General features: G+C 53.4%; 1 protein-coding gene across 1 annotated transcript; it reads right to left on the minus strand.

Moving 5' to 3' along the window:
* Positions 1-1,049: 1,049 nt before the first annotated feature.
* MRGPRG (MAS related GPR family member G) lies at positions 1,050-14,555 on the minus strand. The gene is made up of 3 exons (XM_070229182.1): positions 14,196-14,555; positions 13,825-13,984; positions 1,050-1,201 (listed from the first exon to the last, which is right to left on the minus strand). The coding sequence occupies exons 1-3, from the start codon at positions 14,553-14,555 to the stop codon at positions 1,050-1,052; spliced, it is 672 nt and encodes a 223-aa protein (XP_070085283.1).
* Between the last annotated feature and the right edge of the window lie 3,478 nt (positions 14,556-18,033).

Here is an 18,033-nt window from a genome sequence, read left to right on the forward strand (position 1 = left end):
ACCTTCTGCTCCCAGGACCCCTGTGTGCACCCAAAACTCTGGCGGAGGTCTTCATCGCAGCCTGAGTACCTCTCCACTGTGTCCTCCATTCTGCCAATGCAGAAATTTAGAAATATCCCTTTTCAGGTCTGTTCTTTTTTACAAAAAGAAAGTGCTGTGGGCCAACGACGCCAGAAATCAAAGGCACTGACCAGGTGAGAGGGGCTTTGGGAGTGACCGCGCAAGGGGCAACCGTCTGCTCCAATGTCTGGAAGCTCCTGCCCTACCAGGCTTCCCCGCCCCTGGAGATGGGCGCGGTCCCCTGGGGTGGCGCTGGCCAGAGCCTGCCGGAGGGGGCCGCGGCATCGGGATGTGTGTGCAACGCAGCACCGTGTGCTGCCCTGGGACCCGCGGCCCTCCGGGTGGCTCCACTCGCCGGCTCCGATTGCCTGGGCAGTGCGGGGGGCCCGGGGGACAGAGCCAGTGCCCGCCGCCCGTGGGCCAGCCCCCAGGGACCGTGGAACAAGTCAGCAGAAAACCAACTCGCTCCCGCCACCTGCTGCTCTCCGCCCCTTCCCCGCGCGACTCCAGAACCCAAGCGCAGCCTCCACAACGCCCACCGCCACCACCCGCAGTGGGGCCCTTGCTCCACGGACCCAGCGGAGGCCCCTCCCGGGCGCGGGGCCGGCCGCGCGTGCGCGCGGGACACTCACGGTGCAGCAGGGCATGCGGGCGCGCGGCTCCCTCCTCCAGGCGTGCGCGCTGTCTCCCCCGAGGCTGCCCTGGGCGGGCTGTCAGCCGGTGGACTCTCGGCCAATGCCGCGGACCCAGGCCGCCCAAGCCGGGGACCCTGCAGCTCCGGAGCTGGCCGAGGTGCGAGGGGAGCTGCTGAGTGGTGGCCGGGGATGGGGCGCCGGGTAGGTGTTGCAGGGGCTGTGCGCTGGGCTGGCCAGAGCCAGGGGGTCACTGCAGGGGACGGCAGCTCCCAGGGGGTGTGGAGGAGACTAGTGTCCCAGCTTTTCTCAGGCCTGCCCCTGTGTGCGCTTCACCAGAGCCTGCAGCTGTCCCCTTCAGCCCCGAGCTGCCACCAGCAGGACCAGCTGCTGCGGCTGCCTCCGGGGTGCCAGGCAGATCTGGATCCAGCCTGGGCTGCGGTCCCAGGTGCACGCTGGGGTGTTACCTAACGTCCCAGGGCAGCTGCGCCTTCTCTCTGGCAGGTTTGCTGAGGGATAATAGGGGAAACAGATGGTTCATTGTTCAACAGCCAGCAGACCCTCCTGACAGGGCACCCCGTGACCTCCCATGGCCTCTCTATGCAGTAAGAGGTGGGGCGGTGCCTGCGGCACAGAGGGGGTGGGTGATGGCCCAGAGCCACACAGCAAGTTAGGGGCACTGGGGATTCAGCCCCGTCTTCCTGTTTTCTAGTGTAATTTCCTATCCCCTTGGGTAACCAGCTCCCCACCAGCCCAGCCCGGCCCAGCCCAGCCCTGCGCGCCCCTCCCTCCTGGCCCCGCCCCTGGCAGCACCTGCAGCAGTGGGGGAGCAGCAGCTCACAAGTCCCTTTCAGGAAGCTGTGTTGGGAGAACTGCAGGTCCCCAAACACAGGCGACTCCTCGTGGGGCTGCGGAGGGAGACAGTTGGACAGTCTTTCCCCGGAACGTGTCAGCAGCACTGTCCAGGCCCTCCGCTGAGGGTGTCTCTGCCTCTTGGATGGTAGCCTCCCCTTAACACCCCCTACTCTGCCTCTGGCCCAGAGTGGCCCACGGGCTGCGGGATTCAGGGCTCAGAGGGCTGCCCGGGTGGCTAGAGCTGCCCCTGTCCACCTCTGCCCTGCAGGGTCTGGTAAACATGACCCTCGGATTGCTCCTTTGTCACGGGGAGGGAGCGGCAGAAGACCGTGGAGGTCCACAGCCTGGGCTTTGTCCTTCGGCCTCTCTGTGCCTCAGTTTACCCGACCCCATGGGGATCCGGGGTGGTGCTCTCTATAGGGGGATGGTACCTGAGTTCAGGGCATGCGGTCCGTGCTCAGCAAACACATTGTGACCCGTCCTTTCCCATCCGACCTCACAAGAACGCCTCCTGGTGGCCTCTGCTCCCATTTCACAGACACAGACGCTGCGTCTCCACCAGGCTCACTGCCTTGTCCTGGTCACAGAGGACGGACGGCTCAGAGGCCTAGAGCCCGAGTCTGCACCAGCGTCCCCTGAGGGGAGGGGCAGCTACGGCTGAAGGAGACTCACGGAGACCTTCATGGGGCAGGGTGCAGGGGGCAAGTGTGTGAGTGTGTGCATGTACACATGAGTGTGTACACACATGTGTGCACGTGTGTGCGCAGGCAGAGGGGCTGGCAGACGAGGGAGCCAAGCTGGAGCAGGTGAGGCCAGTGACCCCCCCCCACTTCCTGAGACCAGGGAGGACGGAGGGCAGCCGGGCAGGGCGGGAGCGGGAAAGTGGGTTTGAACCTGAGCGAGGAGCTCACTCTCTGACTTAGCAACGAGGGTGCAGGAGCTGAGTTACCTCCAGAGGCAGAGAGCGCCAGGAATTTCTGCCTTTCGTCACCAATTCTGTGGCTGTGACCCCCCCAGGCCCCTCCTGGGGGGACACCCCGGGACTGGCTGTGCCTTGGTGCTGCAAAGTGGCCTCCAGACCTAGGACAGGCTCCAGTGAAGGCAGGGCTCTGTGAGTGCCCTGCCCACAGCCTCCAAGCCCCGGTGTGTGCTGGGACCTTTGCCAGAAGCTTCTCCAGTGGAGAGTGATACGCAGGGTCCCTGGGACGACCCTGACATCATGACAGCTGGAATCGCAGGAACCGGGGTGGGCACCCCATGCCCAGCCCTGAGAAGTCAACACTGATGATCCCCTACCCGGCCCCATAGCAAGACAACTCCCAAACCGACACCCGGCAGCACTGTCCCCGCTTCAGAGATGCTCGTCCGTGGGTGTCATCTGTCATGGTCATTTCCATTTGCTTCATCTTGTGGGCTCTTGGCGTTCTAGGGTATTCTGCACGCACCAGCAAGAGCCAGGGGCCCCCAGCTTCTACCCCTGAGGACTCTGTGTACGTCCCGGCATGTCCTTCATCAACAGAGACGCGAGCAGAGCAGACGCCCTGCCTGCCTCAGATAGAGGCCCGGGAGGAGCCAGCTGGAGCCTTCCAGATGTCATGATTACACAGTGGGGAACAGGGCTGTCACTGATGTCCCACCCCCACCAAGCGAGGAGGCACAGCCCAAGCGAGTCTGAGGGGCAGGGGGTCTGATCACGCTCCTGGGCCGGAGCTCAGCCGAGCAGCCCGATTCTGCGTCCTTCAAGCTCACGGCAAACGTCAGAATTTTGTGGGAGGTCTGAGGCCTCCTCTGGGACCCAGACCTTGTTGTGATGCAGCCCGTGGGGCCTGCCCCAGGGCTTGTCAACCTGAGCCCGGGGCCTTTGGGGTGGAGTTTGGCTGACCACAATCACCTTGTTCCGAGGGACACTGAGGATGCTGTTAGTTTTCAGAGGAACAGGAAGCCTCCCAGCGTGATGGCATGGAGGGCAAGGAGATGCATTTTCATTTTGATTTCCTTTTATTGCAAAGGGCAGACATTTTATCCTTTCTGGGGAACGGAACAGAACCTACTTCAGAGAAGCACAGGGTTTGGCAGTGACCCGCAACCAAAGTGCATGCGGCCTGGGAAGTTTTCATTTTGCAGGGAATTTGTGAGTCTCGGCCAAGAGTGAAAATTCCTCTTATTCTTCAGGTTTCCTTCTGTCTCTCCCTCGTCTCTCCTTGCCCTCTCCTCCTTCCTGGCCCATTCCCTCCCCCCCTTCCTCCCCCATCTCTGCCCCTTCTCCCTCCCTCTCTTCTTCTCAGTGTTTACTGAGCCCCTAGCAGGCCCGTGCCCAACACAGGGGGAATCAAGTGAGAAACACGGCTTCTGATCCCCATGCTCCCCTGAGCTTGCAAACAGGTGAGTACACCTGCCGAGGAGGCTGCTGTCAGGGTAGGGTTTAGAGACTGCTGAGGTCAAGTCTGGGGAACTTAGAGACCGGCCCAATGGAGGAAGCTGTGTGTGCGCATGAGGCTGGGGAGAGAGGCAAGATGCATGGAGGTGGGTGTAGGGCAGGCCATGAGGGGTGGCTTTCTTCCTCCCACCTTCCTTCATCTTTGGCAAGGAGTTGGGGATGCCCTGAGGAGGAGGAGGAGCAATGATGGTGATGAAGATGGTGATGATGGTGATGATGATGGTGGTGGTGATGACGATCGTGATGATGATGATGAAGATGGTGATGATGATGATGGTGACGGTGATGGTGATGGAGGTGGTGATGACGATGGTGATGAGGATGATGGTGATGATGGTGATATAGCAGTGATGATGGTGATGATGATGGTGATGATGGTGATGATGATGATGGTGATATAACAGAACAACAGAAACGGGTACTGTTCCAGGCACCTGGTGTGAAGTGGCATCACTGACCCCGGGCTCTCCTGGAGCCTATTGGGTCCCCCACATCCTCTCGCCTGGCAGCTGGGGCCATATTTAACCTTGAAAACCTGCTCTTCCCACTTTGTGGTTTCTGGCCAGCCCTGGTCCCAGCCCAGCCCTTGGAGCTGTCTCCACTCTGCCATTTCCCTCTCTAATTTTGGCAAATCAGTTTATTCCAGCTTATCCCCAAAGTGTGGTGCTAATGCTACAGTTTCGGACCCTGTGAGGGGCAGTGGAGGCAATATTTTGGAGCAGGGAGTAACCCGGTCCTCAAATCCCCTCCAGAAAGCCTGCCCTATGAGGGGGTCGGCCTCCTACCTGCTCACAGATGCTGAGCGACCTCCTAATGAGACGCTAATGAGGAGGAGGCACGGCCAGGCTAGCCTCGCTGGCTGTAGGAGGACCTTTCCATCTGTCTGCTCTGGGGGGCCTGGCTCCCCACGGAAAGCCGCCAAATGTCCTTAATTGGTGTCTCTGCAGCCACCACCCCCCACTGCAGGCCAGATCTTCCAGGCCATTAGCTCGGCTGGTGGCAGGCCTCCTGCCGCCCCCTTGCTGGAAGGCTCGCACGCTTGTCTGCGAGGCAGCTGGGAAGTCGTCTCCCAGGCCTGAGACCGCCCTGGCTCCTCAGGCCCTGTGGGCTGAGACGCGGACGGTCCACATCAGATCCCCCAAGGCATGTGGCTCCCAGTGCGGTAGATGTGTTCACGCAGCTGTTGGAGGAGGCCTGGCTTTGCTGCTGCCCAGCTGTGTGGGCCGACGCAGGCCCCACTTTGTCTGGGCCTCAGTTTCTCCATCTGCAGGATGAAGGGGTCCAGTTGCTGTGGGGACGAGTTCTCACCCTGCAGGGGAGTTCAGTGCCACCGACATTTTGTTGCATGTTAGACATGAAGGAGTGTTCATCACATCCACAAAGAAATGAGCTCTCTCCCATTTTTCTTGAAACATGGGGCTCCTTGGGTCTGTTTTCTCCCATTCACGTTCCTCTTCAATCTAGAAAACACCAGTGCAATGCAGCAAGGGGTGTCCTGGGCTCAGGGCCACAGCAGAGGGGGGCCCTCAGAGGGGCGTGAGGCACGCCTGCCAGAAGCCAGTCCCTCCACACCCCTTCTTTGTGGCCAGGTGGCAACGGGGGCCAGGTGTGCCAGCCTCTGACACCCAGGAGATGCCAGAAGTCTGGATGTCGATGTGGAATTTCCCAGTTGTTAAGTGCTGGCCACTGATTAGAAAAGATTCAACCCCTGAGAAGCAGCAAAGGTGCCTCTCTGGGGCTTGCAGGCCACTCGCTGCTGAGCCCTGGCCCAGGGGGTGACCGGCAGAGCCTGCCCCGTGTTGTGTCTGGTGAGCTCTTGGGCTGAGCAGGGTCCCTGGGGCCCGCTGGAGATGCCAGGCAGTCTCCAGGGTGTGAAGCATTCTTGTCGGCAGCTCCAAAGGATGAGTTTGGGGGAGCTGGGTCTCTCCACAGAGCCCCCACCCTGGCATCTGGGCAGCTGGGGGGACATCAAATGCAGACACATGGGTCCCCGGAAACTCTGGCTGGCAAAGGTCGGCTGCAGGAGGGGTGCAGGGATGCTGCACAAGGGTGGGGAAGGAAGACGGCCCAGGCCAAGGGTCCCCCTGAACCTCAGAGCAGTTTTGCATTCAACCTATTTGTGCCTTTGACTCTAACGTGTGTCTCTAATAGGCAGCATATAGTTGTATCATTAAAAAAAAATCCATTCTGGTAATCTATGCTTTCGTATGGACTGTGTAACTTACAAAGGGTATAGACATCGTTGGGGGAGCATTATTCAGCCTGGGAGCATTATCTCTCCTGGGAGAAAGGAGACAAATGATGTGAGCTCCACATGGACCTAGCTTTTCTCCTGTGGTGCACTGGAGAATGGAGCTCAAGCAGAAAGTGGTTAGTCTGACTGGGCTGGAAGACAGAGGCTGAAATTTGGGGCTGCCAGAGGGACTGGAAATTGAAGAAGAAAAAATTCCAGAATTGAGGGACACACAGAGAGGAGAGCCCTCGAATTTGCATACAAACACCCCTCAAATCCTTGGCAGCTCCTAAACGGTGAAAGCACAAGGAGAGACTCCAAGGAGGCGGGGATGGAGGGCCTGGGAGGTCAAGCTGCTGAGCAGAGACTGTAGCAGCTGCCAAGTGCTGGGAGACAGAGTCTGGAGTTCAAGTCTGTCCAGGTTAGAGAGGCTTTGCAAACACCTCAGATTTTCCATGGCAATACCAGGAAAGCCACACTTTAGGAACATAGACCACAAACCAGGAGGATTTAGGGCTATATTTAAAACCAAGGGCAAACCAGAATGAGCCTACCCTAACAAACCCTAAAGCCTGGTCTCCATAGGAGCAAGGGGATCCGCGAGTAATTTAATTGTCTGCCAGAACAGAGCTTAACATTCTTTGGAGGAAGATATTATAATTCAGAATGTTTAAAATGTATTGGCCACAATAAAAAATATCACTGCACATAAGAAGAAGCAGATAAATGTGACCCATAATCAAGAGAAAAAGTAGTCAATATTGGCAGACTCACAGATGACCCAGATATTGGAATACCAGACTTTTAAACAGCTACTATAAATATGTTTAAGGATTTACAGGAAAAGATGGAGAGAATGAGTAAATAGATGGGAACTAAAAACATCAAATAGGAATTCAAGTACTGAAAACCACAATAACAGAAATAAAAATGTCCGTGGATGGGCTTAACAGCTGCATGGACACAGTAGAAGGAAAGATCAATGAATCTGAAAATAAGTCAATGGAAATCATCCAATTTGGAGTATAGAGAGATTTAATAATTATATCAAGCATCATCATCATCATCGTCGAGCGTGGCACCATATCAAATGCTCTAACATAAGTGTAACTGGAATCTCAGAAGGATGAGAGGGAGACAAGAGGACAGAAAAAATATTTACAGAGATAAATGGTAAAAACTTGACAAAGTGGTTGACAGACATGAACCCATACATTGGGGAAGCTCAGTGAATCCCAAGCAGAATAAATACCAAACAACCCCAACTAAGCACTTCATGGTCCATCTCCTAAAACGCAGAGGTAATAATTTCAAAAGCACCCAGAGAAAAAAGACACGTCATGTTGAGAGAATCCATGATAAGAATGAACTTTGACTTACCATCTGAAATAATAGGAACCAAATATCATGGGATGATATCTTTAAAATGCTGGGAAAGTAATCTGGTCAATGTAGAATTTTAGATTCAGTGAAATTATGTTTAAAGATGAAGGGAAAGTAAAGACATTTTCAGACAGACAGAAGCTAATAGAAATTGTGATCATTAGACCCAAAGTACTAAAGGAGGTTTTTCAGGCTGAAGAGTGGTGATTCAGATCTGAAAGCACAAATGAAGAGTGCAGGAAATGATAAATATGTGGGTAATTATAAATGGATATTTTCTCCTTAATTTATTTAAAATACTCCTGATTGTTTAAAGTAAGAGCAACAAAACCATATACTAGGGTTTATAACAGATGTAGAACAAAATATATAACAATAACCCAAAGGGCTGGAGAAGGGTAAATGGACTTATACCGTTGTGAGGTGTTCATATTATATGTGAAGCTGTACACTATTAATTGTGATAAGTTAAAGGGGCTTGTTATAACCTCTGGAGAAACCTGCCAGAATATAAAACAAAGAGCTATATATGCTAAAAGCCAATAGGGAAGATAAAATGGAACACTAAAGATTATTTGATTAATCCAAAAGAAGGCAAGAAATGAAGAACAACGGGACAATGAACATAAGTGATAAATAGAAAGCAAATAACAACATGGTAGACTTACACTCAACCGTGTCGATAATTACATTAAACGTAAAGGGACTGAATGCTCTGATTAAAAAGTAGAGATTTTGACATTGGGTAAAAAAATACTACCCAATAATATTGCTATTTACAAGAGACACACTTTAAATATAAAGATGCAGATAGATTAAAAGAAAAGAATGAAAAAATATACCATGGAAACAATAATCACAAGATAGTGCAGCTATATTAATTTCAAATAGAGGAGATTTCAAGGAATGGAATATTACCAGAGATCAAGAGGGACATTTCATAATCATTGTATTAGTAACCGATTGCTTCATAACAAATTTCTCTAAAACTTAGCAGCTTAAAACAATAAACTTTTATTATCTTATAGCTTCTGTAGGTCAGGAATTTGGGAATGAATTACCTGGGTGGTTCTGGCTCAGGATCTGTCACATTGTTGCAATCCAAATGTTGACCAGGGCTGCGGTCATCTGAAGTCTTGACGGGGCTGGAGGATCCACTCCCGAGTTTCACATGGCTGCTGGCTGGAAACCACGGTTCCTTGCTGGCTGTGGGTAGGAGGCCTTAGTTCATGGCTATGTGGGCATCTTCACAGGTCGCTGACATGGCAGATGGCCTCCCCCAGAACGAATGATCTGAGCGAGAGCAGGAGGAAGCCGCAGTGCTTTTTGTGACCCGTCTATGCAGTCACGCATCATCACGTCTGCTTTAATCCATCCGTTAGGGAGATTTACTTCCTCCCTTCCTCAAGGTGAAGCGAATCAGCCTCCACCTTTTGAAGGGAGGAATAAAGAATAATTTGTGGGTGTATTTTAAATTCATCACGTGATAAAGTGGTCAATGCATCAGAAGCACATAATAATTCTAAATAGGTATGGGTCTAATTACACAGTGTCAAAATACATAAAGCAAAAACTGATAGAAATAAAAGGAGAAATCGACAAATCTATAATCATAGTTGGACAGTCTAACACTCTTCTCAGTAATTAAATATAACAAACAGATAAAAACAAATCAGTAAGAATATAGAAAAATTGAACGTTATTTAAAAAATGGACCTAGTTGGAAACTTTAGAACACTGCATCTAAGGACTGAAAATACACATGATTTTCAAGTGCATATAGAGCATTTCTTACAATAGATCATATGCTGGGCCATAAAGTAAGTTTCAACAGACTCAGAAGGATTGAAGGATATAAAGCATATTTTCAGACCACAGAGGAATTATATGAGAAATCAATAACAAAAAGATAAAAGGAAATTCCTCAGTATTTGGAAATCCAGTAACATATTTTTAAAAGAAATCACAAAGAAAATTAGAAAATATTTTGAACTGAATGATAATGAAAGTTCAACATATCAAGATGTGTAGGAGGCAGATGGAGCTGAGCCTGAAGGGGAAACTGAGGCTTTCAATGCCTGTTATTAGAAAATAGGTGAGACTCAGAAGAAATGTCGAAGCTGCTTAACTCAAGAAGCTAGAAAAAGGAGAGCAAATTAAACGCCCATGAAGCAGAAGGAAAGACATAATAAAGACAAGCAGAAATCGGTGAAACAGAAAACAGATGAACACTAGAGAAAAAGCAACAAAACGAAAAGCTGGTTCTCTCAAAAAGATTAATAAAATTGATAAACGCTTAACAAGGATGATCAAGAGAAAACACAAATTACCTATACTAGAAATAAAAAAGAGACAGCACACAGACTGGACAGACAAGGAAAGGGATAAGGGGACATCATAGCCAACTTTATGCTAAATTCAAACTTAGTGAAATGGAAAAATTCCTTGAAAAGCAAGACTTTCTGAAACCGATGCAAGAAGAAAAAGAGAACTGAATAGCCTGAGGTTTGTTAGAGAAACTGAAACTGTATTTTAAACTCCTTTCACAAAAACTCTAGAGCCAGATGGCTTCTCTAGTGAAATGATACTGGTTTCACCCAAATTCTTACAGAGAATAGAGCAAGATCCCCAAACTGACAAGGACATTATGAGAAAATAAGAAACCAACACTAGTGGTGACCATAAATGCAAATACTCTCACCAAAATATCAGCAAATCGAATTCATCAAACTGTAAGAAGAATAGTACACTAGGGGCAAGTGGGGTTTACGCAAGGAACACAAGGTCAGCATTGGAAAATAAGTCAGTGTCATTCACCACATCAACAGAGAAGAGGAGCAAAACTGTATAATTATCTTAATAAATGAAGAAAAACATTCGGTACAATTCAATACCTAGGCATAATTAAAAAACAACTACTAACATGGTATGCCCATTGTCCCCCGGGCGTCCTCTGCCCCATGTCTGGAGCATGCCCGTTCCCATCCCAAGGCCCCGCTGCCACACCCTCCTCTGTGGTCCCTGTTTTCTCCTCTTCTCGGGAGGTGCCCAGGTGTCAGAGCTCTCATTAGTGGCGGTTAGTCCCTCCGCACCCACACCACCTTTGTAAGGCTCCGTGTAGCCACTCCTTCTCCAGGAAGCACCCCCACCCCTGTTCTCTGAGTGGGGATGCCTGGCCCTCCTCCCTACTTCCCTAACATTAAGGTGACCAGAGGATCTGTCACCTGCACTGGGACACGCGAGCAGAAGGGGGCACTAATGACGCTAGGACAGAGGTTATAAACTGGGACTGTCAAGGGCCAATGGGGACGCGGGGAGCCTCCCTAAGCCTTCCTCACACTCCGTGCACCCTCACACACTGCCTTTGAATTGTGTTTATGAGCCTGTCCCTTCTCCAGATGCCAGGCCCCTTGGGGACAGGGGTCATACCACGGCGTGTCCACATCTGGAGCTCCTGCTCGGTGCCCAGCACGGAGTTGGCCCTAATGATGTTTGTTGGCTGAAAGGGGAGAGTGTGGCCAAGGGAGGCCGAGGGGCCTGGGGTGGCTGGACTCTACCGGGAGCAAACCTGGGCCCCTCCCTTATCTGACATCTGCACAAGCTTTTGGTCAGTGGTCAGGACTCGGGCTGGCTGGGAAGGTTCCAGAACCCAGGACCAGCCTAGTCTGATTCCATTCAGCTGCACTCCATTTTGGCCTTATCATTGATTTACTTGACCATATCATTCATGCAATGACCCCCTCACCCATCCACCTGTGCATCCATTCAACCAGTGCTCGTCAAGCCCCTTCTCCTGGTCATCCCCGTCCTCAGCACAGGGGGGACAGTGATGGGGAAGGCTGCCCGGCTCCCCACCCTCAAGGAGCTCTCCTTCTAGCTAGAGACATGGGCCCTAACAGGCGAGCAAGTAAGTGAGGAACGCAGGAAGTGAAGCACGCGGTGGGGGCGGCCGCGTGGGCGAGGTGGTCGCCTCGGGTGCTCAGCCGGGGCAGGTGTACACCAGAGGAGCTGAGAACGCTGCACCCACCGCCAGGAAGCCCCCCGAGTCACAGGACAGACAGCCATGAGGACAGACACTGATGGCTGTGCAGGACTCGCCAAGAGCAGGGATGCCAGCAGGCATGGCAGTGGGTATGCCGAGGTCAGGGCGGGCTGGGGACATCTGGAGCTCTGCCTGGAGACAGAGACGGGAGAGGTGATGCAGTGGCCTTGAAGGTCAGGACGGCGACAGCACGGTTTGTCCTCTGCCGCCGCGTGGCTCCTGCCTTTGCTCCTCCAGCAATCCCAGGAAGGAAATATTGCTCCATCTCCTGGTGCAGACTGGGATCTGAGCTGTCAGGTGACTTGCTGGAGGTCACCCAGCTAAAGAGGTGCCAGCAGGATGGGGGTCCAGCCCTGTAACAGCCCCGTCCCTCCAGCTGGCTGCACGCTTCTCCAGGACCAGGGACACTCGCTGGCTCTTTTGGACTCAGGCTGGTGTCCCCACACCCCAGCAGCGGGTTCCAGGGCTAGAGGTCCCTGCCCTCCTCATCGGTCTAGACTGAGCTTTTTATCATGCTCCCCAGACACCGTCATCTGCCTGGCTGCCTGCCTGTCCTGCTGGCGCACAGATGGACAGCTCCACAGGCCCCATTCCCTGGTGCTGATCCCAGGATACCCCATCTCTGAAACCACCCCACCCTCATCCCATTCCAGGCCTTCCAGGAAGGAGGCCACACCCCTCCTTGGGGTCTGGCATGTAGTGTCTCAAGAATGAATGGCCCCTCTTCACCCTAAAGCCAAGCCCTCCCACCTCCCACGCCTGGGGGGTCTTCATGCCCTCTCCCCGAGCCCCCAGGACGTCCTTTAGACTGACAGCACTTGCCTCCCTTGTTGGAATCACCCAGACATAAGGGCACAGTCTGGGAGACCACGCGGTGGGGCATGCTGTGGACAGAACCATGTCCCTCCCTGGGGGTGGCGGTGGGGATAGAATCCTGCAAAGGAGGGTGTCTCTGCGCTGGTGGCCCCGACAGGCAAGTCTTTCTTCTTTCCCATAGTGAGCAACACATTACTTTTCCAGTGAAAAAAGTGACAAATTTTTTGAACAATTCTCCCGTAGTTGTAAAAAGCTTCGTGGTAAGAGATTTCACATCGCGTGTCCAGAATGTCTTCATTCTGGGAAAAGCTGAAACTTCTGTGGATCTCTACTAAAAGAACAGACATGACCGCAGGGGTCTACACCCAAAATGTCTCCCTCTGGGTCCAAATAGTTTGGTGATTTATCTGCTCAATATTTTCGGAAGGCCTTGAGTGTCTTTACAATGAACATGAACTATCTTCTTCTTTTGTAATTATCAAAAAACATAAAATGATTTGTGCTTTGAAAGCTGAAAGGCATGCTTCAGTTTTCCCTCCTCCTCTCCCCTCCTGCTCCTGCCCCTCCTCCTCCTTCTTCACTCTGTCCCTGACTCTCTCTTTCTTCTCAAGGAGACCCATCCCGCGCCCCAGGCAAACACTGGGGGGCAGGGTCTGCAAGGCCGGCAGGGCTGGGGGCACCGGCTGAGCAAAGGGTTCTGGGAGGAGGGGAAGTCGAGGATGGGTTGGGGGCAGGAGCGCGCTCCAGGCAGCAGGTGCCCAGGACGCAAGTGCGGGCGGGCAGCGGGGCTGGACAGGTGGGGAGCGCCCAGCAGGCCAGTCCTTCTGCAGGAGCCCACGTTTGGGCGCATTTGGCGAAGAAGCAGTGCCATCTGCTGGCCTGTGCGGGGACTGCTGGGAGGGCCCTGGGTGGGGTCCCCTGGGTTTGGGGATGTGCAGGTGGGCAGGGCAGGAGCAACAGCGGGTTCCCCCGGACCCTTGGGTGGGAGAGGCCAGAGCACGGCCTTGGTGCACAGCGGGCGGAACCCATGTGGCCTCTCCCCGCAGCCCGCCCACGGGTGAAGCGGGGCCGGCTGGCTGGGCCGTGGGCTCTGCGGGCACCGTGCCATCCTCGCCCAGGTCTGGGCGGCTCCCTCATGCCTCCCTTGGCCCTTAGGCTCAGCACGGGAGTCAGGACCCCGGCTCACACTCTGTCCTCTGTGCTGGGGTCCCCAGAGCAAGGGAGTGGGAGTGGGGTGGGGTCACTTCTGGTCCTGGAAAGGTCTGGCAAGGGCGGGCGCGGCAGGGAGGCCCAGGGCAGACAGCAGGCCCAGGGGCAGCGGCGCCCTCCCCCAGGGCCCTCCGGAGGACGGCCCACAGCGGCCTACGCTTCCCCGGCGGCCAGGCCAAGTGCAGGAGCAGCCTGCAGCTGCCACGGACGTAGTCCAGCAGCGCGGGCAGTGGGGCGAGCGCGGGCAGCAGGATGCTCAGGAGCGGCCGCAGGCTCCAGCAGAAGACAAGCAGCAGGCTGCAGAAGAAGAGCAGGCGCTCCAAGCCCAGGACAGTGCCCGGAGCAGCAGGTCACCCAGAGGAAGAGGATGAGGCCGGCCCCGCAGGCAAGGGACAGCAGCCACTTGGCGCAGGCCGCCTGGTGGCGCAGGGAGGCCATTGGGCTGGCACCAGCATGCAGCAGGCTGCACGCGTGGGCTGGCAGCAGCACGGTCAGCAGGGCCAGGGCCCAGCCGAGGCCTCAGATAACACCCGAGGTGTGCCGTGGCTGGCAGTGCCCGTAGCAGGAGGGGACGATGGTGGAGAGGCAGAGCTCGGTGCTGAAAGCCGCCAGCAGCCAGAGCCCCACGGAGAACGCGGTGAAGGTGATGGCAAAGTAGAGGGTATCATCGGAGCCCAGGGTGACCTGGATGATGGAGAAGGCCATCTGGCAGGCAAGGAACAGGAAGTCCATGGCCGCCAGGTAGAGCACATAGAGGAAGAAGGGGCCCTTCTTTATGTGGCAGCAAAGGTGCCAGAGGACGAGCCTGTTCCCCACCAGCTCCCCAAGGCCAACGCCCAGCGTGAGGTAAAAAACCACGCTGTTGAAGGTTCTCCAGAGCCTGAACATCCTGGCAGGCAGGCAGGCAGGTCCCTGGGAGGAGGTGACAGATGTTGTTGCTGGCATCGCCACCTGGGAGGGCAGAGGCCTCAGCTGGTGTTTGCAGGGTGTTGTCCAAAGCAGCCCGACAGACACTGCTCAGGGGCCACCCTTCCAGGCCAGTGCCTAAGCCTCCTGCCTCACGGACCTCCGTAGGAGGGGTACGCCACAAGACTGCCTGAGGCATCGTGGGTGATGATGGCCCAACAGGCGGGAGCAGGACCCTGCCCTCCCCGGCTCCGTGGGCAGACTAAATGCACCAAAGATCACAGGGCCCTGCGTGTGAAGTGTGATGTGGCCGAGGTCGGCCATGGGCTGGACAGGTCTCTGCAGGCCCTGGGCACACGCGTGTGGACCACACGTGTAGGGGCCTCCTCCCTTCTCCATCAGGGACCCTGCATAGGGCCTCCCTCCCCAAAGGGCCTGGACCAGACTCCTGCTAAGCCTCCTGCTAAGTCCCCTAGCCCAGAGAGTCTGCTGGGTGGTGTCTAGTGACGGCCCTAAAGACGCTCTGTCGTGCACTGGCTACGGGAAAAGTGAAGAGGGAAGATGTAGGGGTGGGGGCAGCGGGCAGCTAGGAGGATGTGGGAACGGGGAGGGAGACCCCAGGCCTGCCCTGCAGCTCGGCTGGGCAGGGGGTCACCCCCGGGGGTTCCCTTGCAGGCAGGTTGGGAGGTGCCACTCTGAAGTCTCAAAGCAGGTGTGGGGACTGGTTTGGAGTCCCAGGGCCACAGGTCTTCTGGGGAGAAGCTGACACAAGTGTTTGTTGCCAGCCACTTTCAAGGAACAAGAGGCTGAGAGTCCTGTTCTGGTCTAGGCCTGTGCCCTCGCTCGGAAGTTCTCAGATGGGAGGGAGAACCGGTCGCAGGGAAGTCAGGTGGAGGCAGCGAGGGTCTCAGAGCAGCCCCTCCCTTCCTGTGCTCCCCCCACATCCACTCTGGTCCTTGTTCTCAGCCCAGGACATGCAGCTGAGGGGCCGTCAGGACCCTGGCTCTGTGTTAGGGAGTGTTGGGGGTGGACAGCTGTGGGGGCTTGGGGGAGAGAGAGACAGAGACAGAGACACAGAGAGACAGAGAGAGAGAGAGAGAAATAGAGAGAAGCAGAGAGGAAGAGACAGAGAGAGACAGAGAGATAAAGAGACAGAGCCAGAGATGGAGAGACAGAGAGAGGGAGAGACAGAGAGAGACAGACAGACAGACAGACAGACAGAGACAGAGAGAGAGAGACAAGGAAACAGAGAGTGCTGGAGAGACAGAGAGAGGGAGAGAGACAGTGATGGAGATGGAGAGGAAGAGACGGGGAGAGGGAGAGAGACAGAGACAAGGAGAGACAGAGAGAGACAGAGAGCGAGCCGCGAGTCTGAACTTCTGGCCCCCATCACACCTCTGCTGGGCGGAGGCCCTGCCCGGAGCACCCTGGCACGGTCTCCACTAACCCAGGTCCCGCCTCCTTTAAGGCCCTGCTCCCCTTACCGTCTGGAACCTTCCACAGTCTGCTCTGCACCTCCCTGCCTAGCGCCCTGAGCATCCCTGGCAACACCCTTCTCTGTGGTTGTCCTTGTCCCCAGTAGGGGAGTCTCGCTTTTGCCCCCTCGAGCTTTGCTGGTGCTATGCACATGGTGATGGTGGCTCGTCCTTGGGGCCCAGCGAGCTGGGTTGGCCTCTGGTGTCAGGGGGTGACATGTGCTGACCCTCTCCTCTCTGGGCCTCAGTTTTCCCAAGGTGCACCAAGAGAGTTGACCGGACTGCCTGGCTGCCCTGGCTCCTGCTGGGAGGAGGCTGCGTGGTGGAGGGAAGGCCAGCACTGGGCCTGTGCTGGGGGGTGGGGGGCGGCGGGGGCTCTGCTCCTGGAAGGAGACTCGGAGGAGGGGGCGGGGGCTTCAGGAAGCCCAGCGCTCTCAGAAGGGGCACATCTGCCCCTAGACTCAGTGAAGGACCCAAGGTGCTGCTTTTAAATAACGACCTTTTGCTTCCCCATGCCCATGCCCGATGCCCTGTCCCGCAACGTTCCTCCCCAGTGATCAGTCTATTCAGACTTTCTATTTCTTATTGATTCAGTTTTGGGAGGTTGTAAGACTCTAAGAATTTATCCATTTCTTCTAGAACGTCCAACTTGTTGGCATATAGTTTTTCACAGTATTCTCTTACAATCTTTTGTATTTCTGGGGTATCCATTATTATTTCTCCTCTTTCATTTCTAATTTTATTTATTTGACATTTTCTCTTTTTTTTCTTAGTAAGTCTGGCTAAGGGTTTATCAATTTTGTTCATCTTCTCAAAGAACCACCTCTTTGTTTCATTGATCCTTTCTACTGACTTTCTGTTTCAATTTCTTTTATTTCTGCTCTACTTTTTATTATTTCCCTCCTTCCACTGACTTTGGGCTTTGTTTGTTCTTCTTTTTCCAATTCTGTTAGGGGTAGTTTGAGATTGTTGTTTGGCATTTTTCTTGTTTGTTAGGGTAAGCCTATACTGCAATGAATTTCCCTCATAGGCCCACTTTTGCTGCATCCCCTGTGAGTTGGTATGGTGTGTTTTCATTTACATTTTCTCCAGGTGTTCTTTGATTTCTCCTTTAATTTCTTCAATGATCCACTGGTTGTTCAGTATCATGTTGTTTAGTCTCCACATCTTTGTCTCTTTCCCAGCTTGTTCTTGGAGTTGATTTCTAGTTTCATAGCATTATGGTTGGAAATGATGCTTGGTATTATTTTAATCTTCTTAAATTTATTGAGGCTTGCCTTGTTTCCCAACATATGGTTTATCCTTAAGAATGTTCCATGCACACTTGAGAAGAATGTATAATCTGCTGTTTTTGGATGGAGTGTTCTATATGCATCTATTAAGTCCATCTGGTCTAGTTTTTTGTTAAGTTCCACAATTTCCTTGTTGCCTTCTGTCTGGATGATCTATCCATTGGTGTAATTGGAGTGTTGAGGTCCCCTTCTATTATTGTGTTGTTGTTAATATCTCCTTTTAGGTTTGTTAATAGTTGCTTTATGTACTTCAGTGCTCCTGTGTTGGGTGCATAGATATTTATAAGTGTTATGTCTTCTTGGTGTAGTGTCACTTTTATCATTACATATTGCCCTTCTTTCTCCCTCTCTACCTGTTTTGTGTTGAAATCTACTTTGTCTGATGTAAGTATGGCAACACCTGCTTTTTGTTTGCCATTAGCTTAGAGTATCATCTTCCATTCCTTCACTCTGAGCCTGTGTTTGTCTTTGGATCAAACATGTGTTACCTGGAGGCAGCATACTTGGCTTGTTTTTTACTCCATCCTGCCACTCTGTGTCTTTTGATTGGAGAATTCAATCCATTTACACTTGACGTGATTATTGATATATGAGGGCCTAATGCTGCTATATTATCACTCATTTTCTGTTTTTTCTATGTTACCTTTGTTTCTTGTCCCATGTAACTTAGATTACCAATTTGGTTAGGATGTC

This window comes from Equus caballus, chromosome 12 (assembly GCF_041296265.1).
Source record: "Equus caballus isolate H_3958 breed thoroughbred chromosome 12, TB-T2T, whole genome shotgun sequence".
NCBI lineage: Eukaryota > Metazoa > Chordata > Mammalia > Perissodactyla > Equidae > Equus > Equus caballus.

Excerpts from the sequence above, each read along its gene's own strand:
- MRGPRG (XM_070229182.1), bottom strand. The coding sequence starts at position 14,555 with ATGTTCAGGCTCTGGAGAACCTTCAACAGCGTGGTTTTTTACCTCACG. Across the intron at positions 13,985-14,195 it reads AGCCACGGCACACCTCGGGT|CGCCTGCTCTTCTTCTGCAG; the intron begins GTTATCTGAGGC and ends CTGGGCTTGGAG. Across the intron at positions 1,202-13,824 it reads GGCCTGGCCGCCGGGGAAGC|CAAACCTGCCAGAGAGAAGG; the intron begins GTAGGCCGCTGT and ends ATTATCCCTCAG.